Source organism: Cryptomeria japonica, chromosome 7 (genome assembly GCF_030272615.1).
Source record: "Cryptomeria japonica chromosome 7, Sugi_1.0, whole genome shotgun sequence".
In the NCBI taxonomy this organism is placed as follows: domain Eukaryota; kingdom Viridiplantae; phylum Streptophyta; class Pinopsida; order Cupressales; family Cupressaceae; genus Cryptomeria; species Cryptomeria japonica.
Genome location: NC_081411.1, coordinates 843,514,082 through 843,537,148, shown reverse-complemented (window position 1 = coordinate 843,537,148; position 23,067 = coordinate 843,514,082). Strand labels below are relative to the sequence as shown.

At 36.2% G+C, this 23,067-nt stretch overlaps 5 protein-coding genes across 5 annotated transcripts; all 5 read right to left on the bottom strand.

Moving 5' to 3' along the window:
- Window positions 1–417: 417 nt before the first annotated feature.
- On the bottom strand, window positions 418–1,472 carry LOC131074271 (RING-H2 finger protein ATL2). The gene has a single exon (XM_058010855.2). The coding sequence runs from the start codon at window positions 1,432–1,434 to the stop codon at window positions 745–747; it is 690 nt and encodes a 229-aa protein (XP_057866838.2). The 5' UTR covers window positions 1,435–1,472; the 3' UTR covers window positions 418–744.
- A 3,921-nt stretch (window positions 1,473–5,393) lies between these two features.
- On the bottom strand, window positions 5,394–6,531 carry LOC131074248 (RING-H2 finger protein ATL40-like). Its single transcript, XM_058010833.2, has one exon. It carries the CDS (start codon window positions 6,317–6,319, stop codon window positions 5,516–5,518), a length of 804 nt encoding a protein of 267 aa, XP_057866816.2. The 5' UTR covers window positions 6,320–6,531; the 3' UTR covers window positions 5,394–5,515.
- Window positions 6,532–7,923: 1,392 nt separating this feature from the next.
- Window positions 7,924–9,260, bottom strand: LOC131074272 (RING-H2 finger protein ATL64). Its single transcript, XM_058010856.2, has one exon. It carries the CDS (start codon window positions 9,004–9,006, stop codon window positions 8,227–8,229), a length of 780 nt encoding a protein of 259 aa, XP_057866839.2. The 5' UTR covers window positions 9,007–9,260; the 3' UTR covers window positions 7,924–8,226.
- A 2,271-nt stretch (window positions 9,261–11,531) lies between these two features.
- On the bottom strand, window positions 11,532–12,653 carry LOC131074249 (RING-H2 finger protein ATL2-like). The gene has a single exon (XM_058010834.2). The coding sequence runs from the start codon at window positions 12,558–12,560 to the stop codon at window positions 11,775–11,777; it is 786 nt and encodes a 261-aa protein (XP_057866817.2). The 5' UTR covers window positions 12,561–12,653; the 3' UTR covers window positions 11,532–11,774.
- A 2,040-nt stretch (window positions 12,654–14,693) lies between these two features.
- LOC131074274 (RING-H2 finger protein ATL2) lies at window positions 14,694–15,645 on the bottom strand. Its single transcript, XM_058010857.2, has one exon. It carries the CDS (start codon window positions 15,610–15,612, stop codon window positions 14,905–14,907), a length of 708 nt encoding a protein of 235 aa, XP_057866840.1. The 5' UTR covers window positions 15,613–15,645; the 3' UTR covers window positions 14,694–14,904.
- Between the last annotated feature and the right edge of the window lie 7,422 nt (window positions 15,646–23,067).

Below are 23,067 nucleotides of genomic sequence, written 5' to 3'. Positions count from 1 at the left end.
TATTTCTTAAGCATTGTGTTAACTTAAAATCCTAATCTACACGTGCTCTAGTTCATCTTAAGCAACATCACAATAATAGCCAAATGCATAAAGAAAAACATACATACTTGACACCAACACACTCAGAAAATTAACATGCCATTATCACTTGTGTTGTTGATTTACAATCATTCTCATTAGGAAGTTCAATTTTAATATTATTATTGAAATTTTGACATATGAAGTAAATTATTAGTGGAGATTCTTTATCTATTGTAAACTTGTTTTGAAGTCAAGTATAATAAGTAATAAGTTTTTCACTTGATATAAATTTTCTACATACACAATGTCTTACACAAGTTTCTATTTTAATTTCAATCTCCTTCACATCTTCTAAAGTTCATTAAAACAAATTTCATCACTTTTTCTTACTCTTACTGAAAAACCCACACTATGAAAGCCATCTTCTTTATGTGGAACGATAAATATTTAAAATCTCGTGACATGAAATGCTAAATTCTTGCAGAAAACAACGTTTTATTACCTCAGACGTAGACCTCTACTTTACCCGCCCCCAGTTTCAGAACCTCTTACAAGTGATCTTGAATTCCCTTTTATAAAAAGATGAAGGAAACAGACAAGCTTCGGATCTAATACCAATCCTTCTCCAATAAATGAAATCAATATGCCCGACTAAATGGCATCCCTGCCTTATGTAATAGGAAAAAATAAATAACTTAATAAATTTGACAGACGAAGCTGACTTCAATCAATGTCAATGGCAACTCCATCTTGCTCTTCCTTCTTCACACTCCCCTCCCCATCAATATCAACACCTTCTCCTCGCACTGCCGAACCTGAGGCACTCCTGCTGTTTACCATCTCCTTGTCATTTACTTCTTCCCCAGTTAAAACCTCAACCTGTTCATGACACTCCTTTTTTTCAACGCTAGCTCTGCAAAGAGGGCAAGTAGAATGAGAATATAACCACATATCAACACAATCCACATGAAACCTGTGATTACAACTGGGCAGAATCTTGCCCTTGTCGTTCTCCTCGAATTCACAAAGACAAACAGAGCAGCTCAAGCCGTCTTTGAAATTTTCCGGCTTGTAGAAAAAAACCGGGAGGGAATCTATGACGTCTTTGCCAAGCCCTTCTCTGCCCGTCGTCGAAAAGTAAAATTCCGCCGATCTCCAAGAAAACCGTCCTCGAGCTCGTGGAATCACGCGGATCCTCCGACGAATGCGCCGGGTTTGCGTAAGAGTGTTGGAATTATTGCAGTGGATGTACAGATAACATACAACAATGGTAATTATACACATGCTCAAGATGAAAACCATGGCCGCCAGAAGCAGAAAACTGTAACAATCTGGCTCCTTACTTTCAAGGGGAAAATCATGGGCAGGTAAAGTAATGGTAGAGGAATTATTGATGGATATCTTCTCTGCCATGGTGAGAGGAAGCACTGGAATATGTGAGGAATGGCATTATTTTTCATGGTTATATAAAGACAAATGTGAAGTGAAGTTTCTGTGCAACTAAGCGGACCGTGGTGCATACGCAGGCTCTAACTATTTTTTCGCGTCTTCCGAGCAGAGGATGAGTGACTACGGAGCACTGGGCAGTCAAGTCAATTTTGGAAATTTATTTCAGATAGTGAGTGATTTATTTTTATTATATTTTTTAGTCTGTCGTTAGAAAGAAAGTCGTGTTAAAGGGGGCCACGACGATGACCAGGGTGCCTCTTGTGTGGAGTATACGATGGTGGAAATTTCATAGCTTTGACGTTGCGCTCCGCGTGGATGACTTCGTGAATAGCGGGTCACTCGCTTGAAACACTCTTTTTTTTTTTCCTTATGTTTTGTTTTACATTAGGGGAAGAGTACCAATAGCTAATATAGTTTGAATATCTGTATATTTATTGTCATATTGACTCCTAATAGCCGTCATAGTGAAAATACCATTATTAAATTTGTTTTGTATCAATAGCCGATCATTTTTTGTAATTTTTTGTTCATAATTGGCCCATATGTGCACCACTATTGGAACATTTGTGCAAAACTATTGGGACATTTGTCAACAAGTACTGGCGATTTTGAGTGGATGGTTATTGGAACATGTTTAGTTAGGTATCAGGCGACACTTTGAAATGTGTACTTTTTGACTTTTGTGTGCATAATTGATTCCACAGCGTGCATCGTTACTACCCAGAAGCCAAATCAATAGCTATGAGCACTTAAGTCGCATACAAAGATAACTAAAAAAAAAAATCAAAATCCGATGTACCATTTAGGATCTATGGGTGCACAAAGTTAGCTATGACGGCTACTGGTGCTCTTCCGCTATGGGAATAGTATGCGTTAAAAGTATGGAATTTCATCTCATACATTTAAATTACTACGAGGTTGAGGCTTAATTTAAAGGTTGTAGCTTTAAATAGAAATAAAACAAGCTTACCTAGTGCAATGATGAAAAATGTTTGTGTTTTTTTTTAATATATTTTGGTGTGTTTTATATCTAATAATTAGAGTATAAGTGACATGTTTCTGTAAAAGATGGTAAAATAATATACATTCAGTTTTATATACTTTAAAGCGCGTGAATTTAATCTATAGTATTTTTTTAAGATTTGACATTTTAGGTTTGAAATTCAAATTTGATTATGGATCTTAGTTGATGTCTTTTTATAAACTATTATTTGCTAATTTAAAACATGAAGCATTCAAATTACATGTTAGGATGTTTTATAAAAGAGTGACCCTAATTCATTTTGAAACATAAAAGGAAAAAATTGACCATCTATCATCTAGGAACCTAGCATCAAGGATCATGATCACATTATGACATATCTACACTCTACATCCTAGCACATAATATTAGCATCTATAGCCAAATAAAAAACATGTTCAGTATATTGCATGATTGTTTGGCATACATTTAAATTTGTATAAACCACTAAATCAATTCAAAGTGTTTGACTAAGGAAAAATAGTATTTGCACAACAAACTTCGATAGTATTCATCAATGCCATTGTGTGTAGATACCTGTTGTGAAGATGATCATGAATATTAAAAGCATTCATGTCAAATTCACATATGAAGGATGAAATCTATATGCATGAAGATCTTTTCATGATGCATAAATGATTCGAAGTGAAGTATAGTCAATCTATTAGTTTGAAAGTTGTCATGTGACAATGTCCTTACATTGAATAGAGAAAAATTGTCTATCATTTTTTTTTCTTTTTTTACTTTCTTTATTGATTTCAGTGCTCGTTAAAGACAATATATGCGTAACTATTTTAGTCCCAACTCTAATATCTATGAATATTTATTATTATTTGCACATTGCAACTTAATTTGAAAATAGTCCCAACTCTAATATCTATGAATATTTATTATTATTTGCACATTGCAACTTATTTTGACAATTTATGTACAATAATTTCATTTCCTTAAATAAAATAATTAAATTGGCATAACACACACTTCTAAGGATTCATCCTTCTACATTAGGATTCAAGCTTTTATTGTTAGTCATCCCTTTGATCCCCACCAACACAACCTTGATTGTTGGGTGCATTATTACATAATTATTTACTATATATTATCACAAGCATTTTCCTTTAGCTATTTTCTATAGATGCTTTAAATTTTTTGATGTCTCTGTGATTTATTGCATCTAATCCTACCATTTTTCAATCAACCCACTGGCTTTCTACCCCATGGATGGTGATGTATTTCATATGGAGGTATTATTCCATCATATATGTAATTTATTGTCTTTGATAAAGCTAGTTATCACTCTCTTTTTTCTCTCAGATATAACTCACTTCACTTGGGTCTGAGCTACATTTGGATTATACTTTTCCAATAACTAGAGCTAGTGCCATTTATCAACATGACGATGTTTACCTTTAGAACATTTCATGATTACAAGAGATATTCAATGATTATTTATTTTATGTGCACTACTTACTTTCTCTTTCACATGCTTTGTTTCATTATCATTATACCTTTGATTTAAGTAATTATCATGTAATAACATCAAGCTTTGTCTTATCTTTGTTATCATATTATTTTTCTACCTTTCAAAACTGTTAAGGCTTTGATCTTTAGTTTCTTTTTGCAATGCCTTATTTTAAAAAAAAGACTATATATAGTATTTTTTGTATTATTTTTATCTTATCATCTAAATTTGAAACAAATAAATTATTTACATTCTAGAATATTCTATACACATTCAAAAAAATAAAAAAATTACTTAAATTAAGATGTGTCTACTTTGAAAACTAGTTAAAAATCATATATTTATTACAAAATTAGTAGAAAAAATCAAGTTTCAAATCTACATGATGTTAGTTAATTTCACTAAAACAATTTGTGAAATACTAAAAAAAATATATTTGAGGGGGGGCATAGTTGGTCCTATGTTATATATATATATAAATAAAAGTAGGAGTATTTTGAGGGCTCCTCCTCTTTGGACCTCTTAACCTCCACCATTTTTTTCAAATATTAGTTTAAAAAGTAGATCCAAGCACGTTTCTTGTCCAAGATTAGTTTTTACTAATTTCAAAAAAAAAAGGTGGTCAGTTAAGACCCCCTTTTGATCCCACATTTCCACGCACATACCTTATGCTTAGGGTAAAAATCTCTTTGGCATTTAGAATTATATAAATGTAGATCTTTCTTAGGATGTCAGACTAATGTTCACTTTTTTTGTATATCAAAGCTATGATTTGTTCTAGTATGCTTATGTAGATTTGGGTGAAACCTAGTAAAGTTGCACTTGATGACACATTTATAGGAGTTTAAGATCATTGAAATGATCCTTCATGCATTGTTATCAAAGTCTTGCCTCCCTCTTGGTCTTCTCCCCCTTGAGAGTGTTAGCAAGGTCAAAACTAGTATATCGAAAGAGACCATGCATCCCAGTCCCACGGTTCTCATCCATTAGAAAATAAAGACAATACTACTTGTGGTTGTTGTTAACCCTCAAAACCAATTTCTACCTCTTCGTATAGATATAGTGCTCCTAGTTGGCTAGACTTTGGCAAGAATCCTCAATTAAAGCTAACCATCTCTCTAGTTCATGTTGACCAACCTTAAGAAGACAGACCTAAGAAAGATGGTTCTCTCACTAGGTATGAACTAAATAATGATAATTCTACCATTAATGATATTTGAAAAACAATCTTAATAATAAAGACCACCTTTATACTGAAATTATAAATTGATTTCTTAGTTTTTTATGTTATATTTGAACTTTCAACTTTGTTATGGAAACAAATGTAAATTTTTACTACAGATTAAAAAAAAAAAAAATTGTATATTATCTTTTAAATCAATTTAGAAATTAAATATATTATCCTTTATTACCGAATACATACATCTGACAGGAACATCCATCCTTTTTATTTAGAAACACACAAGAAAGCCCTGCTAAAAATCCGTAATCACATGACTCTAATGGTATATCATTGCAATCTGATATAATGTAGCGGAGGGCTTAGATGCGAGATATGGAGCTTAGTTTTCAGTGGTGGACATGTCAATGACAGTATGCGCTCCACTCTCCTCCTCTCCCTCACAACAATCACCATTCTTCTTTTCAATACGTTGAATATGTCCCTCATCTGCCTCAGAACCACTCCTACTGCTCATCGACACCTTGTCATCCGCTGCTTCTTCTTCTTCTTCTTCTTCCTCTTCTTCTATAACTGACATTTCCATTTGCACAGGCTGAGCATCAACTCTGGCCCTGCAAAGAGGGCATGTAGAATGAGAATAAAACCATATATCAATACAATCCACGTGAAAACTATGTTTGCAGCTGGGCAGCTGCCTGGCTTTCTCCTTCTCCTGGAATTCACAAAGGCAAACGGCGCAGCGTAAGCCATCAGTGAAATTTTCCGGTTGGTATACAAAAACCGGCAGGGCATTCACCATAGAACTGCGAAGCCCCTCTCTCGGCGACGCCGCAAAGCTATCTTCCGGCGCTCTCATTGAAAATTCCCGGACGCGTGAAATCCTGAGCCTCCGTAGACCGTGGTGCTCCACCTCTCTCTGTCTCAGTCGGTTGTCATTGCAGCGGGCATATAAATAATAAACACTAACGATAAGTAAAAAGGCAACAGAGATACACGCTATGCCCACCAAAAGCAAATCGCTGTCCCCCTCATAATCTCTATTCTCATCCACTGTTGCAGACAGTGAACAATCAGGGGATGAAGGATACATATTATTAGCAGGCTGTGTGGATTGGATGGGTAGGAGATAAGTAGTATTATGAGGCGGTGTGGATTTACAACCAAACAGACAAAAACAACCCATCTCTAACAAGTGACTGATAATTTTGCGGGGAGTTTGGTTAGGAATGAATTGCGGGTGTTTTATGGCCTGCCTTGGTTGGATTTATGAGGAGAATGAAGTGAAGTTCCAACCAAGTTATTTTATGTGTCTTTGAGGCCGCGGACCGTGCCTTTGGTCTATGGTCAATGTTCAATAGTCGATGTTCAATGGTCAATGTTCTAGTTATTTGCTTATAATCTTTATGGAGGATTTCTCATTTAAGAAAATTATAATTTAAATTTAACTTTGAAAATTATTAATCTGATAGAAGAAGAAGCTGATTTCAATTAATGTCAATGGCAACTCCAGCTTGCTCTTCCTTCTTCACACCCCGGCTCTCCTCATTATCAACACCTTGTCGTTGCACTGTCGAACCTGAAGCACTCCTGCTGTTTATCATCTCCTTGTCATTTACTTCTTCCCCATTTAAAACCTCAATCTGTTCATGACACTGCTATTTTTCATGCTCAAGATGAAAATCATGGCCGCCAGAAGCAGAAAACTGTCACAATCTGGCTCCTTACTTACAAGGGGAAAATCATGGGCAGGTAAAGTTATAAGAGATAAATTATTGATGGATTTATCTGCCATGGTGAGAGGGAGCGCTGGAATATGTGAGGAATGGCATGGTTATATAAAGACAAATGTGAAGTGAAGTTTCTCTGCAACTAAAATCCTGGTGTAGCTGTGCGATGTGTAGCGGGGACGAGTAGAGCGTGGTGCATACGCACGCTCCAACTATTTCTTCGCATCTTCCAAGCCGAGGATGACTATCGAGCACTGGGCAGTCAAGTCAATCTTGCCAATTTATTTCAAACACTTACATTGTGAGTGATTTGTTTTTTATCACATCTTGAATTTTCTAGTGTGAGTGATTTGTTTTTTATCACATCTTGAATTTTCTCACTGGAAAGAAAGTCTAATTAAAAGGGGCACGACCATGACTACGGTGCCTTCGGTGTGGAGTATAGAAATTTCACTTTTGACGTTGAGTTTCGTATGGATGATTTCTAACCACACACATTGAGGGCAACGTCTATCCAGCGTCCAAAATTTACCATTGACTCTATTTAATAATTAGTTGGATTTTTTTTTCTTGTATTTTAATTTTTAATTATTTAAAAAACAAGATCAAATCATAAATCTGGGCGCTGGATAGACAATGGCCACATTGAGCAACATATTAAGCATAGAGAATGTCATTCAATTCAAAGTGTTTAACATTTTTTAGTCTAGAAGTAAATGAAGATAATGCTATTTCTGATTGGTATCAATCTAGGCAACCACTTTTAACCTCTTCACATAGGTATGGTGCTTTTAGTTGGCTAAAGTTTTGCAAATTTTCTCAATTGAAACTGGCCGTCTCTCTAATTCATGCTGAATAACCTTAAGAAAATAACCCTAAAAAAAGAGGGCGCTCTCATTAGATGGGAGCTAAATGATAATAATTCATAATTAAAAAAAATATTATATTATTAATTTTTTAATTAATTGAAAAATTAAATAGGCTTGTTCATTAAGAAAAAAATAATAAATTCCAAAAAATATATATAATCCTTTATTACTAAATTCATACATCTGAAAGGAGCATCCATCCTTTTTATTTAGCAACACACAAGGAGGCCCTCCTAAAATCCGTAATCACGACTCTAATGGTATATAATACCACTAGAGTCAAAAAAAAAAATCCTTAATCACATGACTATGAGGGGTGAATCAAAAAAATCCGTGATCACATGACTATGAAGGGTGATCCCGTATTTTTTTTTTACAATAGTGTAACTTTTTTATTAATTTAATTGAATCCCGCTGCCTATTCATAAAAAAAAAAGGTAAACTATCGCAATCTGATATAATGTAGCGAAGGGCTTAGATATGAGATATGGAGCTTAGTTTTCAGTGGTGGGCATGTCAATGACAGCATGTCCTCCACTCTCCTCCTCTCCCTCACAACAATCACCATTCTTCTCAATACGTTGAATATGTTGTTCTTCTGCATCTGAACCTCTCATACTGCTCATCGACACCTTGTTATCCGTTTCTTCTTCTTCTATAACTGAAAATTCCATTTGTACAGGCTGAGCATCGACTCTGGCCCTGCAAAGAGGACATGTTGAATGAGAATAAAACCACATATCAATACAATCCAAGTGAAAACTATGCTTGCAGCTGGGCAGCTGCCTTGCTTTCTCCTTCTCCTGGAATTCACAAAGGCAAACGGCGCAGCGTAAGCCGTCGGTAAAATTTTCCGGCTGATAGAAAAAAACCGGTAGAGCATCCACCATAGATCTGCGAAGCCCCTCTCTCGGCGACGCCGGATTCCAATCTTCCGACGCTCTACGGATACGTGAAATCCTCAGGCTGCGCAGACGGCGGCGCTCCAGCTCTCTCTGTGTCAGCCGGTTGTCATTGCTCCGGGCATACAGGTAATAAACAGTAACGATAAGTAAAAAGGCAACACAGATACACGCTATGCTCACCAAAAGCAAATCGCCGTCCCATTGATTATCCCTATTCTCATCCTTTATATTCACTGGGCCATTATCAGGTGGAGGCGGTGAGTAATAAAGGGGTGAGGGATAAATATATTCAGCAGGCGTTGGGGGATTACTATTATTAGCAGGCGGTGGGCATTTACAAAGCAACAAATAACAGCAGCACAAAGTCATCTCTAACAAGTAACTGAGATTTTTGCAGGGAGTTTGGTTAGGAATGAATTGCGGGTGTTTTATGGCCTGCCTTGGCTGGATTTATGAGGAGAATGAAGTTTTGTTAACAAACCGTCGTGTTCCAACCAAGTTATTTTATGTGCCTTTGTGGCCGCGGACCGTGCCCCTTACGCTGTTTTTTTGAGGTATTTTCCCACCCAAGATTTACAAGTCAATGCGGTCAATCTGTCTCCTTCCTTATTTTCTCGACCCTCTGTTTTCCTGCCGTGGCTATTTTGCTTATTTCCTACAAAGATGGAAAATTGATAGAGAAAAAATAGGTTCTCACATATACTTGTAGGACAACTATTTGGTCTATGGTCAAATGTTCAATAGTCAATGTTCAATATTCTAGTCAATGTTCAATGTTCTAGTTGTTTGCTTATGTTTAAGAACACAGTTTGTTTGCTTATGTTTAAGAATACAGTTATAATTTAAATTTTGATTTTGAAAATTATTAATTATTAATTTGTATGTTTAAATTTCATCATTTTTAAAATATTTTTATTCTGGTTCATAATCAAGTGAGGTCACAAATGGGGGACCTCATCCCAACATTAATATAAGAAAAGCATGATAATCTAGCAAGGACACAAAGTCTGTGAGTACACGAATCCAATGAAGGTTTGGCACAGGCATGAACACCAGTGAAACCATCGACATGAACGCTACAATGGTTTACAATCCACGAGCACACTGGATTAGTGATGGCACAAGCCTTTGATCACAATAGCCTACCAGAGATGTGAACCTTGGTGGCAATATCAACAATGCTACAACTTATTCAATACATTGCAAGATCAACCCCCAAATTCCATCAAATTATTTATAAATAAAAAAATTAATCTATAAAAGAATTGTAAAATATTTTTAGTTCTTTCCAATTTTAAAATTATTAAATTGTAATATAATATTATATGGCACAAGCTTAAAATTTTCTTCTCTTTAATGAGTAGTCTTTTTTTTTCGATCTAGTCAATAGATGTTGGCTTACATTAAGTGACTTACCAATGGAAGGTTTTAGTGTCGTAGCTTATCCTGTTAAGCCACTGAAATATATTTCAAAGTAAATTATAGAAGTAGTCCTTCGAAAATTAGAGTTACCGATTCTCCTCTAAAAAACAAAGCAATTTTCTTTAAAATTAAATTGAATATTAAAAATCATAAAGAAAAAGTCATCTTAAGAATACATAATAAACTTGACAACATGTTTTAGTTGTTAAAGATACTATTAAATGGGAATTTTTACTTGACATCTACTTGAACATAATAATGATCTTATCTAATTGGAAGAGCATAAGCTATCAATCATTATTTGTTGATAAAATCATTAAAATTTAAAATCTATTGTGTATATAGCTATTCATATATTAATGTAGCATGATATATTTTCTAATCAACCATTTATGTTAAGAAGAATCATAATATATTGTTGAAGATATTATTTCATTTTTAAAACTATAATTGAAAAAATACTTTTAATAATATCAAAGTTTGAAATCATTAATTTAATTTTATTATATGATTTAAATTCCCTTTAATATTTAGAATATGTGAGGAATGACATGGTTATATAAAGACAAATGTGAAGTGAAGTTTTTGTGCAACTAAAATCCCGGTGCAATTGTGCGATGTGTAGAGGGGACGAGTAGAGTGTGGTGCATACGCACACTCCAACTATTTCTTCGCATCTTCCAGGCCGAGGATGACTATCGAGTATCGAGCACTGGGCAGTCGAGTCAATCTTGGCAATTTATTTCAAACACTTACATTGTGAGTGATTTGTTTTTTATCACATCTTGAAGTTTCTCATTGGGAAGAAAGTCCAATTAAAAGGGGCCATGACCATGACTACGGTGCCCCCGGTGTAGAGTATACGCTATGGAAATTTCACCTTTGATGATGCATTTCGCATGGATGATTTCTAACCACACACATTGAGCAACATATTAAGCATTCTCGTCAATTCAGAGAGTGTAACATTTTTTAGTCTAGAAGTAAATGAAGATAATGCTATTTGTGGTTGGTATCAATCTCAGCAACCACTTTTAACCTCTTCACATAGGTATGATGCTTTTAGTTGACTAAAATTTTGTGAATTTTCTCAATCGAAGCTGGCCATCTCTTTGATTCATGTTGAATAACATTAAGAGAACAACCCTAAAATAGAGGGTGCTCTCACTAGATGGGAGCTAAATGATGATAATTCATAAAGACCTTTTTTCTACTAAAATTGCATTAATTGTTTAGTTTGTCATGTTATGCTTGAACTTGACCTTTAAACTTTAATCTTTGTTATAAATCCCATCTTATTAGACTTTGACAGCATATCTTTCATCACACATCTTTTTAAAAAAAAAATATTGTACTATTATCTTTTTAATTAATTGAGAAATTAAATAGACTTGTTCATTAAAAAAAATAATAAATTCCAAAAAATATATATATAATCCTTTATTACTGAATACATACATCTGAGAGGAGCATCCATCCTTTTTATTTAGAAACACACAAAGAGGCCCTCCTAAAATCCGTAATCACATCACTCTAATGGTAAACCATAGCATTAAAATAAAAAAAATCCGTAATCACATGATTATGAGGGGTGATTCCGTATCCCTTTTTTTCCCCTTTTTTCTTTTGGTGAATAGTGTAACTTTTTAATTGATTTAATAAACTATCGCAATCTGATATAATGTAGCAAAGGGCTTAAATGTGAGATACGGAGCTTAGTTTTCAGTGGTGGGCATGTCAATGACAGCATGTGCTCCACTCTCCTCCTCTTCCTCACAACAATCACCATTCTTCTTCTCAATACGTTGAATATGTTGTTCTTCTACATCTGAACCGTTCATACTGCTCATCGACACCTTGTCATCCGTTTCTTCTTCTTCTTCTATAACTGACATTTCCATTTGTACAGGCTGAGCATCGACTCTGGCCCTGCAAAGAGGACATGTTGAATGAGAATAAAACCACATATCAATACAATCCACGTGAAAACTATGTTTGCAGCTGGGCAGCTGCCTTGACTTCTCCTTCTCCTGGAATTCACAAAGGCAAACGGCGCAGCGTAAGCCGTCGGTAAAATTTTCCGGCTGATAGACAAAAACCGGTAGAGCATCCACCATAGATCTTCGAAGCCCCTCTCTCGGCGACGCCAGAATCCGATCTTCTGACGCTCTACGGACACGTGAAATCCCGAGCCTCCGCAGACGGCGGCGCTCCACCTCTCTCTGTGTCAGCCGGTTGTCATGCCACCGGGCATACAGGTAATAAACAGTAACGATAAGTAAAAAAGCAGCACAGATACACGCTATGCTCACCAAAAGCAAATCGCTGTCCCATTGATTATCCCTATTCTCATCCTTTATATTCACTGGACCATTATCAGGTGGAGGCGGTGAGTAATAAAGGGGTGGGGGATAAATATATTCAGCAGGCGTTGGGGGATTAGTATTATTAGCAGGCGGTGGGCATTTACCAGGCCACCAAATACACCAACACAATGTCATCTCTAACAAGTAACTGAGATTTTTGCAGGGAGTTTGGTTAGTAATGAATTGTGGTATGGCCTGCCTTGGTTGGATTTATGAGGAACAAACCATCGTGTTCCAACCAATTTATTTTATGTGCCTTTGTGGCCGAGGACCGTGCCTCTTACGCTGTTTTTTTTGAGGTATTTTCCCAGCTAAGATTTACAAGTCAATGCGGTCAATTTGTCTCCTTCCTTATTTTCTCGACCCGCTGTTTTTCTGCCGTCGCTGTTTTGCTTATTTCCTACAAAGATGGAAAATTGATAGAGAAAAAACAGGTTCTCACATTTACTTGTAGGACAACTATTTGGTCAATGGTCAAATGTTCAATAGTCAATGTTCAATATTCTAGTCAATGTTCAATGTTCTAGTTGTTTGCTTATGTTTAAGAACACAATTATAATTTAAATTTTGACTTTGAAAATTATTAATTATTAATTTGTATGTTTAAATTTCATCATTTTCAAAATATTTTTACTCTGGTTCATAATCAAGTTAGGGCACAAATGGGGGACCTCATCCCAACATTAATATAAGAATAACAATTCAAACTAGTGAGCATGATAACCTAGCAAGGACATAGAGTTTGTGAGCACACCAATCTAATGAAGGTTTGGCACAGGCATGAACACCAGTGAAACCATCGACATGAACGTTGCAATGGTTTGCAATCCACGAGCACATTGGATTAGTGATGGCACAAGCCTTTGATCACGGTAGCCTGCAAGAGATGTGAACCTTGGTGGCAATATCAACAATGCTACAACTTATTCAATACATTGCAAGATCAACCCCCAAATTCCATCAAATTTATTTATAAATAAAAAAATTAATCTATAAAAGAATTGCAAAATATCTGTAGTTCTTTCCAATTTTAAAATTATTAAATTGTAATATAATATTATATGATACAAGCTTAAAATTTTCTTCTCTTTAATGAGTAGTCTTTTTTTTCGATCTAGTCAATAGATGTTGGCTTACATTAAGTGACTTACCAATGGAAGGTTTTAGTGTCATAGCTTATCCTCTTAAGCCACTGAAATATATTTCAAAGTAGGAGAAATTCTAGAAGTAGTCCTTCGAAAATTAGAGTTACTGATTCTCCTCTAAATAAAAAAAGGAATTTTCTTTAAAATTAAATTGAATATTAAAAAACATAAAGCAAAAGTCATCTTAAGATTACATAATAACCTTGACAACATGTTTGAGTTTGTTAAAGATCCTATTAAATGGAAATTTTTACTTGACATCTACATGAACATAATAATGAACTTATCTAATTAGCATAAGCTATCAATCATTATTTGTTGATAAAATCATTAAAATTTAAAATCTATTGTGAATATAGCTATTCATATATTAATGTAGCATGACATGTTTTCTAATCAACCATTTATGTTAAGAAGAGCCATAATATATTGTTGAAGATATTATTTCATTTTTAAAACTAGATATAATTAATTGAAAAAATACTTATAATAATATCAAAGTTTGATATCATTAATTTAATTTCATTACATGATTTAAATTCCTTTTAGTATTTAGAATATGATTTTGTAAATAATTTTATTTAATTACAATTATTTCTATTTTCTTAATTTTATTAATTGTATTTTCTCCTTAACACTTATTAATATATTTTAAAAATATAAAATAGTTTTCCATATAATTAAATAGATATTGCAATCTTTCAAAATTAAGTTTAGATTGAGGATTTTGTAAAAGCGCAATACATTATGTAAGTCAATAAGATTCATGTTGTATCTTGTCAACTACAATTCATATTTTGTCTCGTCAATAACAAGTATTTAACGTTTATAGGTCTTCATCCTCATGCCTATATTGTATTAGATCATATTTGACTCTTAATGTATATTGTAATGCCCTTTCATCGTTATTCTCCTTATTTGCACTTCTTTTTAAAGTGCTATTCTTTATGTTTATTTTTCAATTAAAAAACAACAATATTAACCATTGAGTTTTTAGACACAATTCTATTCAAATAGAGAAGGAAAACATTAGTGTATAGATATGTACTTTATATAGAGTACTGAAGATTGAAGTTGTGTGAGTAAGAGTACAAGCTATAGGACTCTTCATAAAACAAACCTATTAAATAAGAACAATATAAGGTGCAATGAAAGCACACCCTTCTTCTTGAATCATACATTAAAAGCAATAGCTTCAAGGACACACCACACGGACTCTTTTTCTAATAACGGCCAAATCTAAACGCAGGCGAATGGAGACAGTAAAATTCTGTACAAATAAGAAGACCCCTAATACACTTCAACCAGTAGGCATGATTGAAGTTGAAGCTGGTTTAATTTCGCTGGTGGTCCAAATCAATGCAAACATGGTCACCAACACCATCATCCTTGAACCTAACACCATGACCACCATTATTACCATGTTGCTCTGCTTCTGGTGAACCACTGCTACTGCCCACAACTTCCTTTTCCTCCATTTCTTCTTCCTCTTTTTCTTCTCTAAGTGAAACCTCCATTTGCGTAAGGTCAAGTTCCACAGAAGCATCAGATTGCTTTTCAACTTTGGTTCTGCAAAGAGGACAGGTAGAATGCGAATAAAACCACATGCCAATACAATCCACATGAAAACTGTGGTTACAGCTGGGCAGAAGCCTGCCCTTCTCACTGTGCTGGAATTCACAGAGGCAAACGGCACAGCGTAATCCGTCCTTGTAATTTTCCGGCGTGTAGACAAAAACCGGCAGGGAATCTATCATTGCACCGCCGAGGCCCTGTGTGGGTGAATTCAAAAAATCTTCTGGTGTTCGAGAAGATTCCCTGCGCCTCCGGCGATGGTGTCTCTCTGCGGTTCTCAGCCTGTGGTCGTGCCTGCGGATGCACTGATAATAAATGAAAGCGGCACTTATAAGCATTACACAGGCAAGCGCTATGACAACCATGAACGTGATTATGGTCCAGTCAACATCTTTTTGTTCTCCATCTGGAACTTTATCTGGAGGATTATGAGAATGAGGATGAGGCGAGCAATTGTCGAGACTCATCTTCACCCACTTAACAAGATCTTTTCAGGAGGGTATTGTATGAAATGCTTAATGTGTATATATTATGAGTTCGGAGGAAATCTGTATACGATTCAACGCGGAAGTTTCAATATAAGTCAAAGTGAGCAGTAAATGATTGTGTGAACAAGGATCTCGTTTGTTTGTCTTTATGGAGGAGGTGGAATTGCTATGAAAGTTCGTGGTTGATGTTTCTGCCGTGTCGACTGGGATAATGTTTTATTTAGTACGTCAAGAATGTCAATTTGCTGATCTATCAGAGCAGTCGTTTCAATATGCGGGTCGCTTACGATCCCTCTTACAAAGTCTTTGCGTTGATTTTAGCTACGGTGTTTCTGCGAAATATGTTTTGAACAATATATACTGAAAACGTGTCCACCTTCCACGTATTGTTTTGGTCTATATATATATATATTTTTAATTATTAAAGTATCAAAACATTATTGCTATTGTTGTTCAAATCTGAGAGTACACTCGTCCAACAAAAGTATCAAGTCTGTGAGTCTAGTGGCCCAGTGGAGATAAACTTGAATCTTGGTGGTGGTTTCACCAAGCAAGTGTTTTAACCACCGTACTATATGGGTCACCCTGTTTTGGTCAATAGTTTATTTCCATATGAATTTTCTAGATAATATAAGATTTTGGTTTTTTTGTTTTGAAAGTCTTCAATTTAATTATTTTTAAATATTGAAATGTAATCAAATGTAATCATTTCTCCAAAATTTGTTTTGAACAAAATGTATTCTTATTCAATGTTTGTCCACTTTCTATTTATCTTTTTTATTTTTTTAGTCCATAATTTATTTTTACATGAATTTTCATGGTAATTTCAAATTTCTAGTTATTTGAAATCTCGATTTTAAATAAGTCTTCAATTTAATTATTTTATAATATTGAATTATTTTGAAGATTATCATGTCATTTTTATTGTGTGGTAAAAATGAGCACAAAAAATTAGAATACAATTGTTTTTTAAATTTTTTTCTAATTTTTAATTAATTAAAAAATATGATGAACAATGCATTTTGTGTATTGCATAGAAAGTTCATTAAAAATGAATGTTATATATTTAGAAGAGGAGATTGGAAGAGGAATATGTTTTTATGTGAACTCTAAATAAAAATACGTAAATTATTATTATATTCAAAACATTATAATTGTAATAGACATGGAGTACATCGTTTCTAACTTTTGTAAAATTTAAAAATTACGACATGTTCCCATGCGACTGCTTAGCTTATTTTTGCTAGCAGCAATTGTTCAACTTTTTCAGGAAATATCTGTGGAGCTGGTGGCCCATGAGTATTTATTTTTCTGCTTGTTTTTAAAAGAAATCTTAAAATTGGTATTAATAATATTAGTAATAATTTGTGCATAAGAAAAAATAGAAATAAAATGTTAAAAAAAAAGAGGGAAACAAATTTGTGGAGCCACTGACATTTTTGGCAATATGTAGTTGTTGCTTATTTCCAGCCCCTCCTATTTTCCCATAGCTTATTTTCAATTCCTAAATAATAGCTGGTCCACTTAAATAGCAAAAGATTCTAAATTATCCTTTACCAACAATTTTAAATTTGCATGGGAACACTCCAACTGCTTAAAATTAAGCAAAAAATGGAGTTAAGCATCTGCATGAGAACATGATGTTAGATTGGAAGTTTTTAGATTGTTGTAATATATATATATATATATATGATTAAAATATATTAAAAGATAATAGTATAGAAATTATAGTAAAAAATAGTTTCTTACATATAGAGAATCAAAGCCTATAATATCACAGAGGAGACTATAATATTACATTTGATTTTTAAAATTCACTATAGAAGAGCAGTTTTTGAAAAGACGTTACAGGCAGATTAGAATCATGATGCCCTGACTTTGTGAGTTGTGTGCTGTCCGTGGGTCCCATAGACTGCTTTGACCTCGTAGACGTTATAAAAATCCTTTCATTCATTCATTCATTGCAAGACCATATTCGAAAAAGTAAGAAGGGGACCAAAGAATTGATAGCATACATTCAAAGAAGCGTTAACATAGCCAAAAACTAAAGATGATTAATAGCACCCATTATAGAAACTATTCTGAAATGCTTCTTGAAACTATTCTGCAAGCTGGGGATCAAGCTTATGACGGTGGGTGTGAAGTGCATTTTCAACAGTATATTCACACTGAAATTGTAATCCACATTTGAGAGCATTAAAAGCACAAATTACAACTGAGTTCTTTCTTAATTCTTAGTGAGGAAACAAGCTTCAAACCAGCCTATTTCCTCTAAACAAACCGTATCCTTTTATTTAGCCTCATTTACAGTTTGTCCGAGAATATAGAGTGCTTGAACATATTCAACAACAATTTAAAGCAGGAAGCCATAAGATTAGAGCAAATCCATACAATTAGGGAGAAAATTTGGAGCTACATGAGAGGGGTAAAGGATTCTTGTGGTGCTCTAAATTAGCTCCTCAACCAAATGATGGTCAAACTTTGAATATTTTCGTCAACATTTTAGAATTGAAAACACCATCTCTAGAAACTCCATGATCACAGAGCAGAGAGAAATTATGAAATGGAAAAGCACATAAATAGACAAAAAGTCCTCTAATTTGCATGAGATTTATCATCTGAATCAAGTGGAAATTAAGAAAGGAGCATAGCTATAATTGGAAGTGCTTGATTTGGCATGCAGCTCAAGAGCAAGATTGAGTTGATTTGCACAAAGAACTTTGGATGAGGAATCATAACTTTATGTCGGGAAAAAGTAACACGATGTTTGATGATGCAAAAAGTACTTCAGAAGAAGCTAAATGCAAATCAAATAATGATTGCGCCGCATAAAAGAAAATAGTAAGATGAATACCCGATCTTGTAACAGTAAACATGATCATTGTTAGATAAAGAGATGAGCCCTGAAATTGAGGTCGACGTTCATATTTCATGACGGATGAAATTGAGGGATAATTTCCAATCAATAGGCATCCAAAATAAGAGGATCCCTCCCCATATCACAAGCTAGGTTTGCAAGATTGTCAGCAAACTTGTTGTTTTCTCTAGAACAATAATGTATCTCATAAAATTCAAACCGATCCAAGATATTCGAGGCCTCATGAAGAATATAGTTAATTTTTCAACTACAAGAGGAAGTTCATTGAAACCCTTTCAATAGTCTTGAATTTTTATTTTATGTAAGTTCTAAGAAAGGTAAAAGAGTTTGTGATTCTAAGGAGGTTCATTGAAACCTTTTGTAATATTAATATCAAGAACAAGGTTGAAACACTTTTCCCAACATAAAATTAAGTACATCATGTTATACATGCAATTAAAACCCATTATGCAATCTAATAGTGGTTGATGTTTATCGATATACAACTTGACACTTTCTAAATTGTTTGTCAAAATTATTATAATTATAAAAAAATTATGAATATTGTTAAAGATCAAATCTTTATGTTTGTCTTCTTCAAATCTTTAGACATTTTTATTTGGTTTGGTTTTATTTTCCATCTAGCATCCTTATAAGTCATTTTAAATTGTACAATAAGATAAGTCTTATCTACTACATTATCTAGTAAGTTGTCTATGATATTTCACCAATCCATATATCCTAAACCACAAATAAACATTAGCATTGACAAACAATGAAAAAAAATGAGAGTCTTTAAATAGGTCTTCCACTTGCTTTCATTTACTATTTTTTCATCTTTTTAGAGAGGGATGAATGTGTCCCTTTAATATTCAATTATTAATTGACTTCCATAATATTTTTTAATTCCCCTTTGTTTTGAAAGGCCATGTGTAAGAGAAAACAATATTTTCTTAAGTGCAATCTATGATTTACTCCTATGACTTATATAGATATGGAATACACTAATAATATTTTCAATAGGGGGAATGAACTACTCGGAATATGATGGCATCCACGCTGGTGCATGTAGGAAGCCGAGCTAGGGTTTAGCGGCCCTAGCTCGCAGGCGGTGCTGGTGTGGCTTCGTGCAGGAGGGAAGTATTGCGAGAGGGGGGTAGACGGTGGTGGAAGGGGCTGGAGGGCTCAGGGGTGACTGCAGGGTGGTCGTTGGGGGGTGTGAAGGTTGCGCGGGGGCGAGGTCTTTGCTGCTGCAGCCGAGGATATCCCAGGAGCTTGGGACTATAGGTGGGCCGATCTTCGGTGGTACGGGTGAGGGGAGGGGCCTGGGGTGCCGAGCCCTCGTGGGGAGACCTTTGGGGTGTGGGCCCTCGGCCAGCGTCCTTGGCTTTTTTAATTCATTTTTTATTCTTTGTGAGCCTCGATGGCGACTTTGGGTGGGGAAGCCTCGTAGGCGGTCTGAGCTATGGATTTCCGTGCTGTGATGGGCCCAAAACCCCCATTTTAGAATGTGAAGACATTTAACAATAACCTATTCTCTTTTGAATCGAGATCTGGGAGTGCTGGTAGCACTCGCATGGTGAAAATTAATGGGTGTTTGGAGAGATGCAGTGAGAGGCCGAAGCTAATCATCCCTCTTGAGATAATAGCCGAAGACATTGAATATTTTTCAAATCACTCACTGTACTGCAAGTTTTTGGGAATGAGGGTTTCACTACAATTTTTGGAAAATTGGGTGTAGTGGACATGGGCACCGGAAGGGGAAATGGAGATTATGCTTTTGGCAAATAACTATTTCATGGTCACGTTCAACTGCATGGAGGATCACAATAGGGTCTTTGAAGGAGGTCCGTATTTTTACAACCAGGTGGGATTATTCATCAAGCCATGGCATGCGGGGTTTAATCCTTCAGAGGAGCTCCCAAATAGGGTTCTAGTGTGGGTTCGGTTACCACGTCTTCCAGTGGAATGCTGTCGAGAGGATGTGTTACGGATGCTCGCTGCTCTGCTTGGGAGGCCAGTGGGATCCTCGTCGCCAACTCTGGGGAGAAAGGTAATGACCTTTGCAGGTATCTGTGTTGAAATAGATCTTAGTAAACCCTTGCCAGATGCTATAGATATGTGTGCAAGCTCTTATTCATGGGTTCGACAGCTAGATTATGAGACTCTACCATTTCGTTGTCGTCTGTGTCATGAGTATGGTCATTTATAGCGGAAGTGTCCTAGATACAAACCGATAGTGCAACAACCTCAGAAGCCAAAACCGAGCCTTGATAGGGCTGAGAAAGGGAAAGCTCCCATGTCGGGTGTGGTAGAGGGTGCTGATGGTTTTGTCTCAAAAAAGACAAAGAACATGAACAAAGGACAGAAGAGACCCTTACAGGAGAGACATGAGGAGGATACCTTCAACAAATTTGAGGCCTTGGATGACCTAAGCCATCAGGAAGTAAATCCGGGGTTAACCCCTCTAGATCAGGGTGCCTCTAGAGGGGTGTTGGAAAGTGTAATGGAGGAATCTTCCTAGGCCCTGCTAGTGGTTGGAAGCCAGCAGATGGAGATGGACCAGACAATAGGGGTTCAATTGGGCCTGGCTCTTGGGATGGAGGTGAACCTGGCTGAGGGGGAGGGTTACCCCATAGCTTCAAAATTGGAACCGGGAGGGGCTAAAAGTAATAAGTTAGCCGTTCACCTAGGTCTACATCAGAGAGATATTAAGAAAAGTGCTTCAGAGAAGAGCTCAAAGGTCGGCAGGAAGAAGGATCTGGATAAGATCAAATTGATGGGGGAGAATTTGGTTGAGTCAGGATCAGTGAAGACTTTGGATTCACACTTCTCCAACCCTCCTAAATGATTATGCTTTCATGGAATGTAAGGGGCTTGAACAACGGCCCTAGACAAAAAGCTTTTTGGGATTTGATAAAGAATCATTCACCTGATGTCCTTTTCTTGCAAGAAACTAAACTTTCAGTGGAGAGTATGATGGGTCTCGTGCCAAAGCTGTGGGGTCGAGGCGAGTGTCAGTGTGTTGGGGCAGCTGGTTCCTCGGGAGGGGTGGCCTGCCTTTGGAACCCTTTAAGGTTCTGCCTTGTCTGGTGGGTTGATTCCAGATCCTCATTATCCAAGGTGCTATCTAGTCTTGAGACTGGGGAATTCATCTTGTTTTCAAATATCTATGCTCCCACTGATTTTCAGGGTAAGCAAGGCTTATGGTCTCATGTTTTAGGTATGCGAAGGTTGGCCCCCTTTCACCCTTGGATTATGGCGGGAGACTTCAATGCCATCCTGGAGTTGAGTGAAAAGAAGGGGGGTGTAATGCGGTTGGAACCTTCTTCTTTCCTTTTCTAGGATAGTATCTCCTTGCTGCAGCTAGTTGACATCAAGCCTAGCAATGGTTTGTTCACTTGGAACAACAGGAGGGTGGGAGAGAATTGGATTACTGAGCGACTGGATCATTTTCTGGTCTCCTATTTTTGGATCGGTGGGGTGTGGTCCACAAGCTCTGAGATTCTTGACTGGACAGGGTCGGATCACTGGCCCATCAAGCTGGTTTTGTCTTCGGCTCGGGTTGCCCGTTCACCTTCATTCAAATTCCAACTTATGTGGCTTCAGGACCCTTCTTTGTAGGTCCTTGTTGCATACTGGTGGAGGAAAGGGAGGTCGGCCTTTGGCACTGCCATGTACTCTTTTTCCAAGAAGATGCAATTTGTAAAGCTTCAGCTTAAACTGTGGAACCGACCAGGCTTCGGGAACATTTTTCATGAGAAGAAAGCTGCTCAAATTGCTCTGAATGAGATCACTAGGGAAATTAGGGAGCATGGGTTGTCTGAGGATCTACTTAGAGAGGAAGATAGGGCTGTCAAGGTGGTAGAGGAATGGGAGCTTCGGGAATAAATATATTGGAAGCAAAGAGCTCGTATTGACTGGCTGAAGGAGGGGGACAAGAACACTGCTTTCTTCTTCAACTCAGTGAAAGCAAGAAGACACGGAAATTCCATTCCTGTTTTGGTTAATGACAGAGGGGAGTAGTGCTTATCCATGCAGGAGATGTCTAGGGAGTCTCTCTAGTTTTTCCAGTCCCTCTTTAGGGAGGATTCTCAGGGGGAAACAGTGGAGGAGAATCTGGTTCTGGATTGCATCCCTTCTCTTGTCTCGAGGGAGATGAATGAGCAACTTTTGTATCCTATTCTGCCAGAGGAACTTGAGAGGATAGTCTTCCACATGAGGAAAGGAAAGGCTCCTAGACCGGATGGGTTCCCCGTTGAATTCTTTCAAGAGTTTTGGGATATAATTAAGCTGGATTTATTGGAAGTACTCCAGGAGTCCTAGAGGAATAAACAGATGCTCAGGGCATTGAATGCAACCTTCATTTCTCTAATCACCAAGTGTGCAAGGGCTGATCGGTTAGGCCAGTTTCGCCCAATTTCCCTCTGCAATGTGATTTATAAGATCATCTCGAAGCTGATAGCGGATAGATTGAAGAAGTGTTTGGGAAGTGTTATTTCTGAGGAGCAGAGTGGGTTTGTGGAAGGGCGCCAAATTCTGGATGGGGTGGTCATTGCTATGGAGACCATTCATTC

Coding starts and splice junctions, on each gene's coding strand:
- LOC131074248 (XM_058010833.2), bottom strand. CDS start 6,319: ATGGGTTGTTTTTGTCTGTTTGGTTGTAAATCCACACCGCCTCATAAT.
- LOC131074274 (XM_058010857.2), bottom strand. CDS start 15,612: ATGAGTCTCGACAATTGCTCGCCTCATCCTCATTCTCATAATCCTCCA.
- LOC131074271 (XM_058010855.2), bottom strand. CDS start 1,434: ATGGCAGAGAAGATATCCATCAATAATTCCTCTACCATTACTTTACCT.
- LOC131074272 (XM_058010856.2), bottom strand. CDS start 9,006: ATGACTTTGTGCTGCTGTTATTTGTTGCTTTGTAAATGCCCACCGCCT.
- LOC131074249 (XM_058010834.2), bottom strand. CDS start 12,560: ATGACATTGTGTTGGTGTATTTGGTGGCCTGGTAAATGCCCACCGCCT.